The sequence below is a fragment of the Mycena indigotica genome, assembly GCF_014461135.1.
Source record: "Mycena indigotica strain 171206Taipei chromosome Unknown Mind.scaff0008, whole genome shotgun sequence".
Lineage (NCBI taxonomy): Eukaryota > Fungi > Basidiomycota > Agaricomycetes > Agaricales > Mycenaceae > Mycena > Mycena indigotica.
This window is the reverse complement of record NW_023503007.1, coordinates 1,811,313-1,828,250: the sequence shown is the minus strand read 5'-3', so window position 1 is coordinate 1,828,250 and position 16,938 is coordinate 1,811,313. Positions and strand designations below refer to the sequence as shown.

Sequence of the window (16,938 nt, the reverse complement as noted above, 5' to 3'; positions counted from 1 at the left end):
CCCTGGGCCATAACGAACAACAGGAGTTCCTGTTCGCCCATCTGTTCCGAACGAGTCAGGAGATGGAGCAACTCAAGGCAGAAAACACCGCCCTGACGAATCGACAAGTGGTCCTCGAGGCCGAGCTGTCCCGAGTAAACGGGGAATACGCAGCTGTACAGCAGGGAGTCATGCAGAGCTACGATCTGCTCCGCCAAGCCAGAGAGGACCTGGCTCATCAGCCCCACGGGGGAAATACACGAGTAACTGTCTCTCCCCTAAGGAGTTCACGGGCGACGCCAGCGAAGTAGACGCCTTCCTGGCCGATTGTTGGTTGGCCTTCGAAGCCAACCCGAATGTTTACAACGACGAGGTGCGAAAGATTTCGTACGCACTCTCCTATATCAAAGGCGGGAACGCGGTCACGTGGAAAGAAAACGTCTCCCAAGCCATAAAGCTCCGTACCGCCGCAGCCTATACTACGTACGAAGGCTTCGAGAAAGCCTTCATCGCGGCCTTCCGCGGAGAAGCTCACACCGAAATCGCGCAGCAGAAGATGGAAACCTTCGTCCAGACCAAAGACATGGACGCGACTAGCTACTTCACGGTCCTCGACTCTCTCAACAAAGTCGCGCACTACGACGACGTTAACCTTATTCGCGTCGCCAAGAACTGTATGCTCCGGGGCGTTACAAACGCGGTCTACCGAAAGGACACGCTCCCCGATACCTACGAGGCCTGGAAGGCAGAGGCCATCAAGCAAGACGGCGCACTCCGCCGCTACTGCATTTTCGACAAAAGCCACAAGGTTAACCACCCTCGGGCCAAAACGCCCCTGACGGCGCCCGCCCCCGCCAAGAGCGGGCTCAGCAACCGCAACCCGTTCAACGGGTGGGCCCGAAACGCAGCAATCAGCGCCGCCGGACCGACCGTGGCCGCACCCCGAGGAAACGGGGCAACCACGGTCGCCGGACCCTCGACGGGGCCCGCGCCTATGGAGATCGACCGGGCCCAGGCCCCCGCTACGGCCCGCAGCACTCGCTGCTACAACTGCGGCCAGGAAGGACACATCAGTCGGATGTGCCCGAACCGGGCGGCATCGGCAAACCAGATCCGGGCTATCTTCTCCGAGTTCGTCAAAGATAAGGCGGATAAAGCGGATTTTGGCGATCGTCGCGAGTGAAGCCTACGCCCTCGCCGACGTATACCACAAGTGTCTCTAGTTACAACCCGCATAATCGATATTCCGTGTTGCCAATCCAGAGATACGTGGGACCAGACGTAGAAACCAACCCCGAACAACAAACCCCGCAACCCACCGTTTCCACCCGCAGAAAAAACCCGCATAAAACCATACGAGACACCCCGAGGCCCGCTTGGAAGAGTTGGCCGCGGCCAGCACCGAGAGGCTTGTCGCGCAAATTCGAGATCAGCCCGAGAAGGCTCGTTCGAAACTACAACAGTGGATACACCCGGCCCGACGAGCCGAGAACGGGCCCGAACTGGAAGAGTTCATACGAACGGGGTACGCCCCCGACGTAGCCGAAGCTTTGCGACAACTACAAGATGCTCCCCCCTTTCGGAAAAGTGAAGGCACCACGGCTACGCGGGTAGCCGTCACCCTTCAAGGGGTCAACGACCTCCGCGGGTACTCGGTTGACGCCCTCCTCGATAGTGGAGCCACCTCCGAGTTCATGCACAAGCGGTTCGCGGAGGACTCGCAACTGGAACTCGAAGCCCTACCGCACCCAGTCCCAGTGTACAACGCCGCCGGGACGATCAACGCCGACGGGGCAATCACCCACGTTACCCGCTTACGAGTCACCATTCAGGATCACTCCGAACTTCTGACGTTCGCCATCACGGACACCGGGAACAGTGACGTGATCATCGGGCATCACTGGCTCAAGAAGCACAATCCCGTGATCGACTGGTGTGAAGGGGCAATCGCCTTCACCCGATGCCCGCCCGAGTGCAAGCGGGCCCGATTGCTGGAACAATGGGACGAAGAGGACAACGAACCCCTGGGCAAAGGGGATCGCCTCTTCGTCACGCGGATATACGACGAAGGTTCGAACGCGCCCGCCCACATCCAGGCCATGCAGAGCGTGGCCATCAAACTGGCCGCCGCCGCCTACGCTGCCGAGAAGCCCCGAACCACCGAGGAGAGCGTACCCGCGCACTATCTCGAGGAATTCAAGGAGGTCTTCGAAAAACAAGACTTCGACAAACTCCCGGAACGGAGGAAATGGGACCATGCCATTGAACTACACCCAGACGCCGAACCCGTCAACGGACGCTGCATTCCCCTATCAGGAGAAGAACAGAAAGAGCTTGACGCATTCATCAAGGAACACTTGGCAACCGGGCGGATTCGGCCCTCGAAATCCCCATACGCATCCCCGTTCTTCTTCGTCAAGAAGAAGGACGGGAAATTACGGCCCGTACAGGACTACCGGAAGCTGAACGAGATCACTATCAAAAACCGATACCCGATACCACTCATATCGGACATCATGCATAAGTTACGTAACGCCCGGTGGTTCACCAAGCTCGACGTACGTTGGGGATACAACAACATCCGCATAAAAGAAGGCGACGAGAAGAAAGCCGCGTTCATTACCAATCGGGGCCTATTCGAACCACTCGTGATGTTTTTCGGCCTCACCAACTCCCCGGCCACGTTCCAATCCATGATGAACGAATTGTTTTCCAACCTGATTTCCCAGGGTCGCGTGATCGTGTACCTGGACGACATCCTCATATACTCTAGCGACCTCTCCGAACATCGCGCAACGGTGAAAGAGGTCCTACAGATCCTGAAGGACAACCAATTGTACCTGAAACCGGACAAGTGCGACTTCGAGCGGAACAAAGTTGAATACCTCGGTGTGATCGTCGGGAATGGGCAACTTCGCATGGACCCGATCAAGGTCGCTGGCGTGCGCGAATGGCCCCGACCTCGTAACCTGCGAGAGGTTCAAAGCTTCCTGGGGTTCCTCAACTTCTACCGACGATTCATCAAGGACTTCGGCGCGTACGCCAAGCCACTGACTCGACTGACCCGAAAGGACAGCCCATGGAAATGGGGACCGGAAGAGGAGGAGGCCTTTCAGACCTTGATAGACCGGGTCACTGACGAACCCGTTCTACACTTCCCTACGGATCACGGGGCATGGCGGGTCGAAGCGGACTCTTCCGACTTCGCCACCGGGGCCGTTCTCTCGCAAGAGCAAGAGGGGAAGTGGGTACCGATCGCATTCCTCTCCCGGGCCATGAACGACACCGAGCGCAACTACGACATTCACGACAAAGAAATGCTCGCTATCATGCGGGCCCTCACCGAGTGGCGACATTATCTCCAGAACGGGGGAGATAAGCCGTTCGAAATCTGGACCGACCACAAGAACCTGGAGTACTTCATGACTGCTAAAAAACTGAACCGGCGGCAGGCACGATGGTCACTCGAACTGAGCGAGTATCACTTCTCCTTGCTGCATAAGCCGGGGAAAACGAACGGGCGGGCCGACGCGTTATCCCGACGAAATGGGTACGACAACGGGAAAGAGGATAACCAGGATATCGTCCTACTACCGGCGGGGCTATGCAAGGAACACGTGATCCGCGCTATGCTCACACTGGAGCATACGGAGGGCGACGGGCTGATGGACTCGATCCGACGGGCCGAATCGGCCACGGAGGAGAAGGTCCTCAAACTCTGGGAAGAAGGAGAACCGGAAGGCTGGGAACAGCATGACGGCTTCAAGACTCGGAACGGACTTGTATACGTACCCCCAGCTATGGGACTGAGGCATCGGGTGCTACGCCAACACCATGACATCCCTATCATGGGACACCCAGGGTGGCATCGAACCCTCGAACTGACGACCCGCAACTACTGGTGGCCGTCTATTCAGACCGATTGCCAGGCGTACGTACGGGCCTGCCCGTTGTGCCAACGAACGAAGATATTCCCGAGACGCCCCGCAGGGACCTTGGTCCCGAATAGCGTGCCGACTCGGGTATGGCAGCGCATATCAATCGATCTGATCGTGCAACTACCCGAGTCTTCCGGATACAACGCAATCCTCGTGATCGTCGACAGACTGGGTAAAGGGATACGTGTACTCCCGTGCACGGGAAACATCTCCGGGGAAGGAGTCGCTCGGCTATATCACGATCACGTCTGGAAGGATTACGGATTTCCAGAGGAAGTAACTAGCGACCGGGGCCAGCAATTCATCGGGCATTTCATGAGCGACTTGAGCAAATTGCTGGGAATCAAGGTTCGATCCTCATCGGCGTACCACCCGCAGACGGACGGGCAAACGGAGCGTGCGAATATGGAGGTTGAGCAATACCTTCGAACATTCTGCAACTTCCAGCAGAGTGACTGGTCTGACTGGCTTTCCCTAGCGGAATTTGCGTTCAACGATAAAGTTAACTCCTCAACGGGATTCTCGCCCTTCTTCCTCACGTTGGGATTTCACCCGAGGAAGGGGTCCGAAGCCCCGCAAGAGGTCCCGACCGAAGCCGCTACAGTTTTTGCCGAACGGATGAAGGAAGCTCGGGCCGACGCGGCCGAAGCCATGAAAGAAGCCCAGGAAACGATGAAGAAGTACTACGATCGGAAGCGCTCTCCGGACCCGAATTACGCCGAAGGGGACAAAGTTTACCTCCAGGGGACGAATTTGACCAGCGATCGGCCCTCAAAAAAACTGGACGACAAAAGATTCGGGCCGTTCGAAGTCAAGCGCAAAGTTGGTAAAACATCCTACGAGCTGGTCCTACCCCCAACTTGGCGCGTGAGCCCCGTATTCCACACGGCGCTATTGCGACCCTGGAACGCCCCAGTAGCGGATCACCAACGGGCCGCTCCGCCACCCCCGGCAGAGATGCGGGACGGCGAGCCTCACTACGAAGTCGAGGCCATTTCCCTCGTACGCAAGCAAGGTCGACATCGCCTGAGGTACCTAATTCAGTGGAAAGGTTACCCTCGAGAAGAGTGGACGTGGGAACTGCGGGACAAACTGGAAGGCGCAGAAGAGGCACTCGAGGATTTCTATATTCTCAACCCGTTCGCACCCCGCAAAGAACTCGTAAATGGCCGATGGAAGATCCGAAAGCAAGACCAGGGGACACGGACCCATAGGGCGTCGAGGCGCCGCCCACAACGGAGGGGGTGATGTCACGGTTCGGGTCGGGCCGTCCGGGCCCGAACGGGCCCGCATACCGCCGCCCTCTTCGACAATCCCCCATTCTTCCAACCCCTTCCCTTCACCCCTGCGGCCCTACGCAGCGCCCATCCGATCCGCCCTGGGACCTGGCGCCCATCCGATCCATCCCTAATATCGTAGCGTATAAAAACCGTACTTACAAGATGTAGTCGCTAGGCTAATATCGTCTATTCTCCGGGCGAATACCCATCCCTCGTGCTCCCCAGACCCCTTTGAAGTCGGGCCCCCCGACGCCCCGATACGGCCCGAGCCCGACGTTGACACAAAAGCTCAATGTCATAGTATAGCCATAATATAGTAGAGTTATGATATAATATTCAAAAATAATCATATTCAAGTGACCAGCCAGAGACATAATATATATATAATATTCTGAATATATTCAATATTTAATCAACCAAGTTATTCCTGAGTGCCCATGCCAGCCTGAGTGATACTTATGCTGCATGGGATTGAGTCCTATTGTCTGGCACTGCCAGTGGGTCCTATTCAATGGGATTGAATGCTACTTATCATGATACTCCTACTCCAACTTATTTTGTATATGCTGAAGAAAACTTCGAAAAGTTATTACAGGGAAAATTCTAAACTTTCTTTTCCTATTGAAAGATAAATTTAATATAAACATTTTAATACTTCTTTCCATGGAGAGGAAATTTGCAAGCCATACGGAAAGATCAGCTTTCTTATTAACTTTTCTATCTCTTCCAAATACATTCTTTTTGTTCTTACAGACAGTTTGATAAAGAATAGTCATTTATGAAACAATTAATACATCATGTTTCTTCTCTCTAGAAACATGTATCTAAATATGTATATTCAATACACATCTAAAAGGGGAAAGAAAATTAAAAATTTCCTGTGTGTATGATAAAAAAACAAAGGATAAGTTTTATGCATGACAAAATAACGACAAAATTTAAATCAATACTTGACAACAACCTGGCCATTTCGGAGCATAATGACCTGACGCTGGCGCACCTCGCGCACCCAATTCCTACGCCCAGACATGGCACTCCCGCTCGCACTACGTACACCATGCTCTGCAGCGAGCCCCATCCGGAATGCGTCCACGACCTGCAGCGCATCCACGTCCCGCACCCTTGCCCGCCGCGTCCACACGCCTACAAGGACAGTCCACATGGCGAGGGCACCGCACCCGAGGTTAAGCGCCACTGCGCCAAGACACACCGCACTCAGGTTGCGGAAGCGCCAGCGGACCGTTGTGGCCCGGCTGTTTGCGCGGCACGTGGCGACCCCGGTTGGGGGCGACCCCCGGCGTGCTTGTGCCTGGACGTAGTTGATGTAGCCCGTCAGGCCGACTTTTGCGCCGTCGCCGAGAAGCGTGGCGAGCATTTGGGGGACATTAGGCGCGGGCGCGAGGAGAGTCGGGCCGACGCCAAGGCTGCGGGGGAAGAGTGTTGTGCCGAGTGCCGCCGCTTGCGCCATCCCCTCGATGGTGGCAGCTACTGCGAGACCGATGGCCGATGGGTAAATTGTTCCGTCGGGGAGATCTACGTCATACGCCGCGGCAGTGCCGTTAGTGATCCGGAGCTTGATCAGGCCCGGATTCGATGTCCAGGTGCAGCCTGTGATGTTTCCTGTGCCGTTGACCGTCATCAGCGCTCCACTGCCCGTTGCTCGTACGACGCCGAATAGCGCCACATTCGCATCCGGAAGCCCGAACGGTATGTTGAGCGGGACGCTGCTGACAATTTGCTGCGTAACGTTGCTCGTTAATGAGGTGTTCAGCGTCTGTCTCGTAAACCGTGGCAGCTCAAGTCCCGCATTCTCCCATAGGCTGCTCGCAACTGCCTCTGCGCCGCACCTTGTCGTAAACCACACGCCTGGCACCTCCTGCAGACCGTTCACCAGCCCACCTAGCGTGCCATACCCATCATTATCCTTAACAAAGACGTGCCCCACCCCGACCGTCGTGGTGTTCGCCGCAACTTGGTCTGTTTCGTGCTCAGCCGAAGAAGGCCGGACTGCCAGTTGCCTTGGCACGCACCGTAGAACCCATCGAGCTGCATCCCGGCCGCGGCCGATGCGGCATACAGCTTATTCTGCACATCTGCGGGTATCCCGGAGAGGTTGAACGATAGCTGGGAGCGCTGCACACCACATGGTATAACATCGTCAATTGCGGCAAGCGGCTTTGCCACAGTGAAAGGTTCTGCTTCCCATAAGGAAGACTTCTTTGGTATCTTGCCCCACGTACCTGGCTGTAAGATCGCCACCAACAGCGTCGAATGCTGCGCGATGCTCCAAAACACAGGGACCTGCAATCCGGCGAGGACAGCGGCCCGGATCCCGGCACCGCCGGTGATTACCGGGACGTCGACCTCGCGGCGGGCAAAGGTCTGCATGCCGGCCCAGGAATTGAGCGTGAACCCGCGCTGGAGCATTGCGGCGGTCTGGTGTGTGCCGGCGCTGCTGAGGGTGTACTTGAGATGTGCGGTCACGAGTGCGGCGGCAGCGGTGATGGCAATGTTGGTGAGCTCGCCGTGCGCGTGCCAGAGGTCTGCCAAGTGGGTGGAGAGCGGGATGATGCCGGACATGAGCACTGCAAAGAGTGCCGCCAATGAGCAGCGAAACGACGCCATTTGCGAGGAGGAAGACGGAAGCCCAGTCCCAGCCGGCCACCAGTCGATATTCCAGGGGCTGGATGAGTGCACTTGACGAGGACTTGGACGCGCGGTGACGGACGAGGGGAATGGTGTCCATGAGAGTAGCGGGGCGGCTAGGCTACATATCACCCAGTCGCGTGGGAGCCGTCTCACGCTGCGGGGTGATATCTGTCGATAAGCGCCTATTGACGCCCATAATGGCATCTGGGAAACTCAATTCATGATTAGCGCTGGAAGCATGATATAACTCCGCTCAATTGTCCTCCTCCGTATCGACGCTCACATGACCGTCCCTCAGCACGATTACTTGCCGCCCCTCTGACTCCGGGTCGACGCCGAGCCCGACGCCCTGAGCGTTACCCGTGCGGCCCATATGGAACGCATCAAGCACGTCCAGCCCGTTCAATTCGGCAACCCGCATCCGGCGCCACCACAGCGTCGTCCCCGCAACCCACAGCGCAGCCGCGCCAAAGATCACGTTCATGGCCACGGCCACTGTCCCGAGGTAGTGCACATTTGTAAACCTCAGGCGCGCAATGACGGCCCGAGCATTAGCCGTGCACGTGCCGGCTTCGGCCCGGCTGTCCGCGGCGACGTAGTTTGCGTGCAACGTTAGTCCTGCTTTGGCCCCATCGCCGAGCAGAGTGGCGAGCATTACTCCCGTATCTGGGGTCTTGTCCTCAGCCGAGACGTATTGAATGCTGGAGACTGGCGGTGCACTGAGTGTGGCGCCGAGGCTCACTGCCTGTGCCATACCGGCCACAGTCCCCGCCACGACAAGCCCTATTGCTGGTGGGTATTCCATAGTATTCTGCCCTTCGGCGCCGCCTGTCTCATTCACAAGGGACCGGGCAACAGAATGGCTGATCTGAATGTGTACCAAGCGAGGAATCGTGGTCCAGACACACCCGGAGATGACGCCGTTGCTTTCCACCACAACCACGGCCCCATCACCCGTGACGCCGACGATGGCAAACAATCCGCCAGCCGCCACACGCAGGGGCGGTATGACTCCGATCGGCGTGCTGTGCACGATCGTAGTTGTGGCGTTCCCGGAAAACGTAGACACGAACGTCACGTTCGATGAGGTGCGGGTCATATTCGGAAAGAGGTAGCCCCCGCCGGCCCAGAGCGCCTGCACGGTTGGCGCCGACGTGGTACTCCCGCACTGCGCAATGAACTCGACGCCGGGGACAACTTGTATGGCGTTTCGCTGTGCACCAATGGCACTATAGCCAAATACATCCTTCACGAAAATGTGGCCGGCACCAACGCTGGTGGTATTCGCGGCGACCCGCTCTGCAAGCAATGAGCGGAGTAACAGCTCGCCAATGGTAACGCACCGTAAAAGCTTCCCAACTGCGCGCCACTGGCCATAGAGGCGTTCCTAATCGCGGATTGTGTCTCGGCGGGCAGCGGGGCAAGGTCGAATGAGAGGCCGTCGCGTGGCACAGCGCACGGCACTACCTCGTTGGTAGCAGTGGTAGTGATGATAGTTGCTAGCCCCAATCGTAAGCAATCACGGAAATGAAATAGAGCCATATGGCGCACCTGGCTGCATGACCGCCACAAGCGACGCCGTATGTTCCGCCATCCCCGCCAGCACCAGCCCCCACAGCGCCATCCCCGCCCAGCCGGCAACCGGTGGCTTCATCCCGAGCTCCCACACACTCTGCACACGCGCCCACTCGCTCAATGTAAACCCGCGGTGAAGCAATATGGCCATGTAGAGCGCCACCGTCGTTCGCAGCGTCGCTCGCAGCTGCGCTGTCGAAAGCGTTGCGATGAACGCCACGAGGACATTTGTTACGCCGTCGTGTACCTGCCCGAGGCGCGACAGCCCCGCGGCGATGGGCACAACACCTGAGGAGAGCACCGCGAGGGAGACGCCCCACAGCAGGCACACGAGGCCGTTGATGAGCACAACGGCCAGCGGCCCGTCCAGCCCGTACACCAGGTGGTAGTGCAATGGCCCGGGAATTGAGGGCGCTCGACTGGCGGGGGACGGGAAGCGGATTGTGGGCATCGACGACAGGACAAGCACCAAGCGGCTTTTGTTCGGGGCGATGATCGCGCTGTCGAGACAGCCTGTGAAGTGGTATCACTGGTATGCCACAGTGCGGGATTGGATCTATGGCTGAGACACGCACCACTATTGAGTCAAGCCTCACTTAGACGCCCAGGAGCATCAGCGCCTAGCTCAGCCTGTGGGAACTGTCACCGGCCAGCCGCAGTGGTGGTTGGGAAGAAGGATTAAGTAGTTACGCGACGTGACACGTCATCAAGAAATCACGGGCACCGGACCAATAAAGATCATGATCAAATTCACAGTTATAGGGTTCAGTTCACTACTGTGCTTCCCAGTGATTGGGTAATTTCCCAATGACTGGGTAATCATCATTTCCCTCCATCCCATCTCAGTATTTGCCCTCGGTATCATCCGGAATCTATTCCGAACACCCTTATCTATAGTCTTACAAAAGATGGGAATATTTGGCGAAGAGATAGCCACAAATCTTCACTACCGAGCCATCAACTTGGGTAATATTGAATCTAATCAGTGGTTTCCGTCCCTCCAGAGCCTCGGTAAACCCCGAAAAAGGCTGCACTATATTAGGGAGTACTGAAATAATATCCTTGCACCCTCAGCTTTTGTTGCCGGTCTGTAGTGAAGGAGCATTTAGCAAATCGAGCAATATGTCACAATCTGTCACGTTTGGCCGTTGATGGCCTTAACGGGATGCTGATCTGAATTCGGCATTGAGCAATGGTTGCATTTACGAAGTAAAAGTAGCTTTATCTACATTAGAATGTGTCATAGTTATTAGGAAAGTAATTTGTACTATAATACTGTGCGTAAGTAGGGGTATCAAAGGATGCGCCGCTATTTGCTGCATCAAACTGGAGGCTATACCAGATTAGGCACGCACGCCTAATCGGGAAATACTGCACATGTGGCCGAAATACTGCACTTTCAGCAAAAATGGGCACTCTCGAAACAAAATCCGGCACTCCCAAATCTAGCAATTGCGCATCACGTGTAATCCCGCGCGTTGTTGACGTGACGGTCGGCACGGGAGCGTGATGACGCTCCTCTTCCGCCAACCACCACCACAAGCAGCGCATCCTACCTCGACCTTGCCCTCCTCCCTCTGAATTCCCTTCCCCGCACTCTCCACACCACTTCGAGCACCGGGACCTCTCAGTTCCCGCCATTTGTGACCGCATCGCCGCTACGCCTGCGGTCTGGGAGCGAAAGCATTTGGGTGGGGAGATTGTCGAAACGAGGGGCTGGTGATCAGGTGCGTCCTCAGTGGCCCTCTTCACTGATATTGTCTGAATCATCTCGCAGAACCAGTTTGAACCATCTGCACATACCTGTCGCGGCGCTGCTCCCTCAAAACCACCAGCCCCCATCCCTGCTTGTACCAGCCACTCATCTCTTTAGTCGGCCCCTATAACTCACAGCACCCTAGGCCCCTCCGACTGTAAACTCGACTCAACTTCGGCCACATCGGCAGCGGGGGATGAAGGCAATACGTGTTCGCGCGAGAGGCAACACATACCTGGAGGATTCGTTGAATGAATCGGCATCCATGCGGACGAGCGTTGCAGCTCCCCGCGGCCAATGCTGATGGTGAGAGGGGAATATTGCCCAGGCAGGCCCGCCGCCGAGGAGAGCAGAAGCGCCAGGCACAATGACGCAAGCCGTCTGGCGGCAACGAGGGACAGTCGGGGCGGGAAAGGCGGAAAGGAGGATGGAGTTGGTTGCGGCAACAACTGGCGCCCAATCGGCCAACACAACGCAGCGCGGCGCAGACGTTGAGCCGATGGTGTCGTGTCCGCCAAAGCGACAGCACCTGCCCGCGGGTCGAAGCGCAGGCAGTGTCCACCGTGCGCGTTTCGTGCATTGCGGCGTTGCGCGTTGTTTCTCCTGGGGTAACGGGAAACTCAGCGATTGTATAGTAGATAGTTGAATATACTCAGTCGGTGTGGCGCCGAGACTTGAATGCCTGGATTTCTGAGGACTTGCGTCTTGTGAGAGTGCAGTATTTTACAAAGAGTGCAGTATTTGCGGGAAAGTGCAGTATTCTAGAGGGAGTGCAGCATTTCCGCATTAGGAGTGCGGGCCTAATCTGGTCGGTCCCGATCAAACTGGGATGGGTAGCCAAGATTGTAGTTGTTGCGAGATGGTAATGGGTTCTGAGGCATAAACTCGGGTATATGTTGATATTGTTGGTAAGCCTGTGGCTGGTCACACTGACCGACATCCACAAACTATAGCAGGTATGAATAATATGTCAAGAACTTGAATGGAAAGACTCACCTGATTCTCGGAGGTGGCAGCAACTTGTGAGGGACCAGCAACGGCATTGGTACTTGGCGCGAGAACGGTGGCTGCGCGCCTCCCACGACCGCCAAACAGACCTGAGTACCGCGCATTTTCTTTGTCTGCTATCCCAGCTTCTGTCGCAAAATGAGCATTGATTGAATCCAAGAGCACCTGTTTGGTTGCTTTGGCATTAACTCTGAGCTTTAGAGCATTCACCAAATCCCACAAATCATCCTTGTTCTTTGAGCCAAGTGAGCCGGTGAATGCTGCATCAGGATTCTGGGCGCGGCGATCTTCCTGCTCCTTCTGCTTCTCAGCGCGAACACGTGCAGACTCAGCTTTTTTCTGTCGCTTGGCTTCTCGTGAATCTTCTTCTGCTTGCGCCAATGCTCGACCTAGGGTGCAGTTTTTTGATCCGGTTTACAAACCGGTTTATAAACCAGTGTTTATAAATACCGGTTTAGAAAGATTTCACTGGGTCTCTGGTTTATAAACCAGGCTAGTCACGTGACTTAAGTGATCCAACTACTGCTAGCTGATCAACATTATTAATTATAAGTCCTGTACATTATATAGAGTAAATTATCACCTGTACCACAGGTTACTGAGAGAAAAGAGGTATGAAGGCAACCCTTTCAGCTAGAATGTAAGGCTGGAAAAATTTATATCCTGCCATCAAAAATATCACATGTTTAGTTGCCTGGTTTATAAACCAGTTTATAAACACCAGTTTGGGACACTGAAAATTATAAACCGTTTTTAAATACTCAAATATTTAAAAACTGCACCCTAGCTCGACCCTCTGCTGATGACGCCTCTCCTGCTCCTCCTCGCTCCCGTTCCCGGCCGCAGAGGGGACGATCGTACATCCCTTGCGGGCCAGGCGCTACTCCTAACCTCCTAGCACTCCTCCCCAGTTCCCTGGAGTCGAGTTGGGCTCGGCAACGGCTCAACGCGTCATTCTCGGTCATGTGCTTCCCATGTGTGCGTTCCTCCTACTGGGGCGCATGTTCCCCGTCATCACGTGCTGCGTGTTATGGGCCTGCGGTGGCCCGACACCAGCACCGGAGAGGATGGGCCGGGTCTTATCCGTGACATCCTGAGAGTCATTATGGATGACCAGTACATAGTTGGTACCCTAGCAGGCAGACCCTTAGAGTTTCTTCTCTTTGGATCCTCCCCTGCTAGGCTTTTGTCGGAGTCTCCAGGGTTGCCCTCACATACATGACCAATTCAACCCCAACACCAACTATGACAAGGGACTGTTTTTTACTTGTTCTAGGCACGTGTTTTCTGGGCTTGTTTATGTCAACACAAGTGGGACTCAGCGGTGGGTGGGACAGACATATTGAGTGGATTCAGTGGAAGTGGCCAGCTTTGGGCCAGCTATACTGGCGGAGGGATGCTGTTAATGAATTGATGCCAGTGTAAGTGGAGATATTTGGGGGTTGGTCCGAGTTAGCAGGGCCAGCCCTCTTGCAGAGCACTACACCAACTCTTTTCGTCACATCATGTCACAGTTTTTGATTTCGAGTAAATTCAGTACATATATAGCTCATGATTACTCTCTGGGAATTGGCCTGAGTAGCTCTGCAACGAGGGCTGGTTTAGGAGCCTGTAATATTGTATACACATCTTCTACTGTGGGATAACTTTTCCTGACGAGTTTCTACTAGGCACTAGCAATTTAATCCTTGGAGCAGTGCCCCTGATAGTATTTTGAGGTTCCCTAGGTCCCAAGGGAATTGAGTGACAAAAAAGAGGCCTGAAAGCAAGTTACACTCACTGATCTCCCTTAAACTCAGTCTGGCAAATGGTCCTGTGGCAACTAGGTCAAATTTATATAGAGATAAGTGACTAGATTATAGTTGAATATATTCATAACATGATCATATTTTGCATCTGAATATGATTATACAGGCTATACTACAAATATATTATTTATTGTGTTGAGGCTCTGAATATGATCTGATTATAATATATCATCTCTCAAACATAATAGGAGGAACAGAAAAAGAAGCCCCGCACAGGGACAGGCCGCGCAAGAGGATTCCACCTCCTGGTGGAATCTGCTCTAGCTGCATACCTGCTCCACCGACTGAGAGCATACGGGCACGGTGGGCACTAGACAAGCATGGGGATGTGCTGTGCTGGGAAACACGGGTGTGGGAGTTACCCACACACCGACAAGCCTGTGAGCTAGAGGCAGAGAGGGCTATCATAACGGCCAGGCCATCTGACCAATGCAAGGTAACTGTGGGTATATTATGATGTACACATAGTTGGCACTGGCAGAAAACAACATTCATACGCAACAAGCTCGAGCAGTAGGAACAAAAGAAAGCCCCGCGCAGAGACAGGCCGTGCAGAATGACCCCGCTGAAACAGTCCAGCTAGGTCGAAGTACTCACGCTACATAGCTGCTCCGCAGGCCGAGGCATGATGCCATGGCAATGTCGGTATCAGGCGCACATGGTGGTGTATTGTGCTGGGAGCCAGCACACTGTCCGAGTCGGGCCTAATAGGAAAATTATTATACATCCGCGGCCGTATGATACTTTTTGGTCCCAACCTCGTCACGTTCTTCCCCTGATCCGCCCCAACCCCTCCTGCCAGCGCTGGCACCTGCCCTCCCAACGACGACATTTTTTCTCTATAGCCTCATCGCTCAAACACGACCCTCCGCCTCTCCTCTCCCTGCTCTGCCCCACCCGGATCCGCCCCACTCCCCTCAACCCCCGCCCCCCGCTCGCCCAACAACCCCCTCGAGCGGCTCAGTATCTCATCTATCTCCAGTATCCTGCCCCGTAGGACCTGCAAAGTCGTGAGGCGTTGTGGCGCCGCCGCGTCCCCGATCGCACGCCCCGCGACCAGCTCGCGGGCCATCGCGTCGAGCTGGGGCAGCGGAGCGGGGCCGTCGGGGTTGGCGTTGGCGTTGACAGTTGGGTTGGTTGTGGAGCTGAAGGTGGGCTGCACAACGGCGGCCCGGACCGCGACGTCCGCCATGAGCCGGCGGACGGCGGCCCGGTCGCGCGGTTCCTGCGCCGGAGTCGGAGTCTGAGCCGGGGATGTGGTCCCTGTCGTGGTCGCGGTGGAGTCCGACTGGAGCGCCGCCACAAGGCTTTGTGTGTTCAATGTGGGCTGCGTATAGGTCGCCCAGTCGGAGCCCGCGCCGATCTGACTCCAGTCAACCGAGCGTGTCTGGCTTGGGGCATGATTGTCGTTGACCCGGCTCCGTTCTGCGTTTCTCAGGCGCTCCGTCTGCGCCACGCGCCCCTCCTGCAAATTCCGGGCCGTCGTTGCCGCCACCGCCGCCAGATCGGCCCGCGTCTCTGCGCTCTCCAGCAGCGCCGACGCCGCCGCGAGGAGCGGCTGTGTTTCCTCCTCGGCTCGAACGTCCACCTGGTTTTCTTGATCGGTTTGTTCTTCCTCTTCATCATCGGTATCTTCATTTTCCTCCACTTCATCTTCGTCATCCTGCCCACTTTCCCCCTCCGTTTGGGCCTGCCTTGCCTGCTGTGCAAGCCGCTCAATCTCCCCTTGCACCCTCCCCATGGCCGCCATCAACGCAGGAATCTCCGTTATCGGCGTGGGCACCGGCGCGTCCAATGCCCGACCAACTTCCGCCTCCACGCGCCGGATCATCGCGTCCTCGTTGTCGCTAGCAGCTTCCATGGCCTGCCGCACCAGCTCACGAATCTCGTCATCCGCTGCATCAGAGTCAGCAGAGTCGGGGCCCGCGTTTGGGCCTGCCTCGGCCTCTTCGGAGCTGTTGCTCACCTCGTCGAGGTCGGGCATGTCTGACTCGGAGTCCTCCCCCACCACATCTGACGGCTGCAGTGGGGACGGGGCGCTGATTCCGGGTGCGGGGACGGAGGCCGGGGAAAGTGGGGAGAGCGGGGACACAGAAGTGGAGGGTACTGGCGCTGGGGACACTGAGCCGCCGAGGAAGACACATGATATTTGCGGGCCACCATGCGTCGCACACAAGATTCGTTCAACGCCTAGTGGGTTGCCACTAAAACGCTTCAGCATAGTTCTTGAAGCAGAAAGAAGTTATGATAACGCACCAGACTGCACACCCCAGCCCGCGCGAGACACACCCACAGCCTCCACCGGTACGCGTCGCAGGAATGTGATACGCGTCACCGATCGTGACCACCGCACGGCCCAGCACCCCGCTCTCTGCCTTCCAGTTTGCCTCATCGGTCTCGTCCACATTTTCAGTCGCATTTTCACCCCTCCCCGTCCTCGGTGCATGCGGCACAACCATCGCCCCGCTATGCACCAGCGCCCCACACCCCCGTCGACCGCCTCGCCATCGATGGCGGCACTTCTTCTTCTTCAGGCAAAATCTGCACCCGCCACGCCCTCCGCTCGTCTCTTATCCCCACCCGCAGCGCCCCGCAAACCAGGGGCGTTCCTTCCTTAGTTTCTGCTCTTGTCGATAGCGCCGTCGGCAGTACAGCGGCCGAAGAGCCGCGCATCGTGAGCGTCTCTCTGTCAGGCATCGGCGCGTAGAATCGTCGCATCGACGAAGAAGAACGTGGTGGGCGGAAAAGAAGAAGCGGCGTGACGTGACGCGCACGTGCAGTGTGACAGTCACGGGTCGCCGAAAATCTGAATACGAGCTTAACGCTTAACCTTCGCTGTGGTGCAGCCCGGCTCCCGGTCTGCGTGCGGGCAAGGACTCCCAGCACCGGCCTAAGCTGCCTACGGGGCTGCTTTAATGACCACGTCAGAGGCATGTCACACCGTC

General features: G+C 56.2%; 2 protein-coding genes across 2 annotated transcripts; both read right to left on the bottom strand.

The window, feature by feature from the left end:
• Window positions 1-6,140: 6,140 nt before the first annotated feature.
• Window positions 6,141-8,050, bottom strand: MIND_00927700 (uncharacterized protein; the record flags this gene model as incomplete). Its single annotated transcript, XM_037365904.1, has 3 exons — window positions 6,141-7,174; window positions 7,228-7,392; window positions 7,438-8,050. 3 exons carry the CDS (start codon window positions 8,048-8,050, stop codon window positions 6,141-6,143), a joined length of 1,812 nt encoding a protein of 603 aa, XP_037217316.1.
• Window positions 8,051-14,840: 6,790 nt separating this feature from the next.
• MIND_00927600 (uncharacterized protein) lies at window positions 14,841-16,452 on the bottom strand (the record flags this gene model as incomplete). Its single annotated transcript, XM_037365903.1, has 2 exons — window positions 14,841-16,197; window positions 16,250-16,452. The coding sequence occupies 2 exons, from the start codon at window positions 16,450-16,452 to the stop codon at window positions 14,841-14,843; spliced, it is 1,560 nt and encodes a 519-aa protein (XP_037217315.1).
• Between the last annotated feature and the right edge of the window lie 486 nt (window positions 16,453-16,938).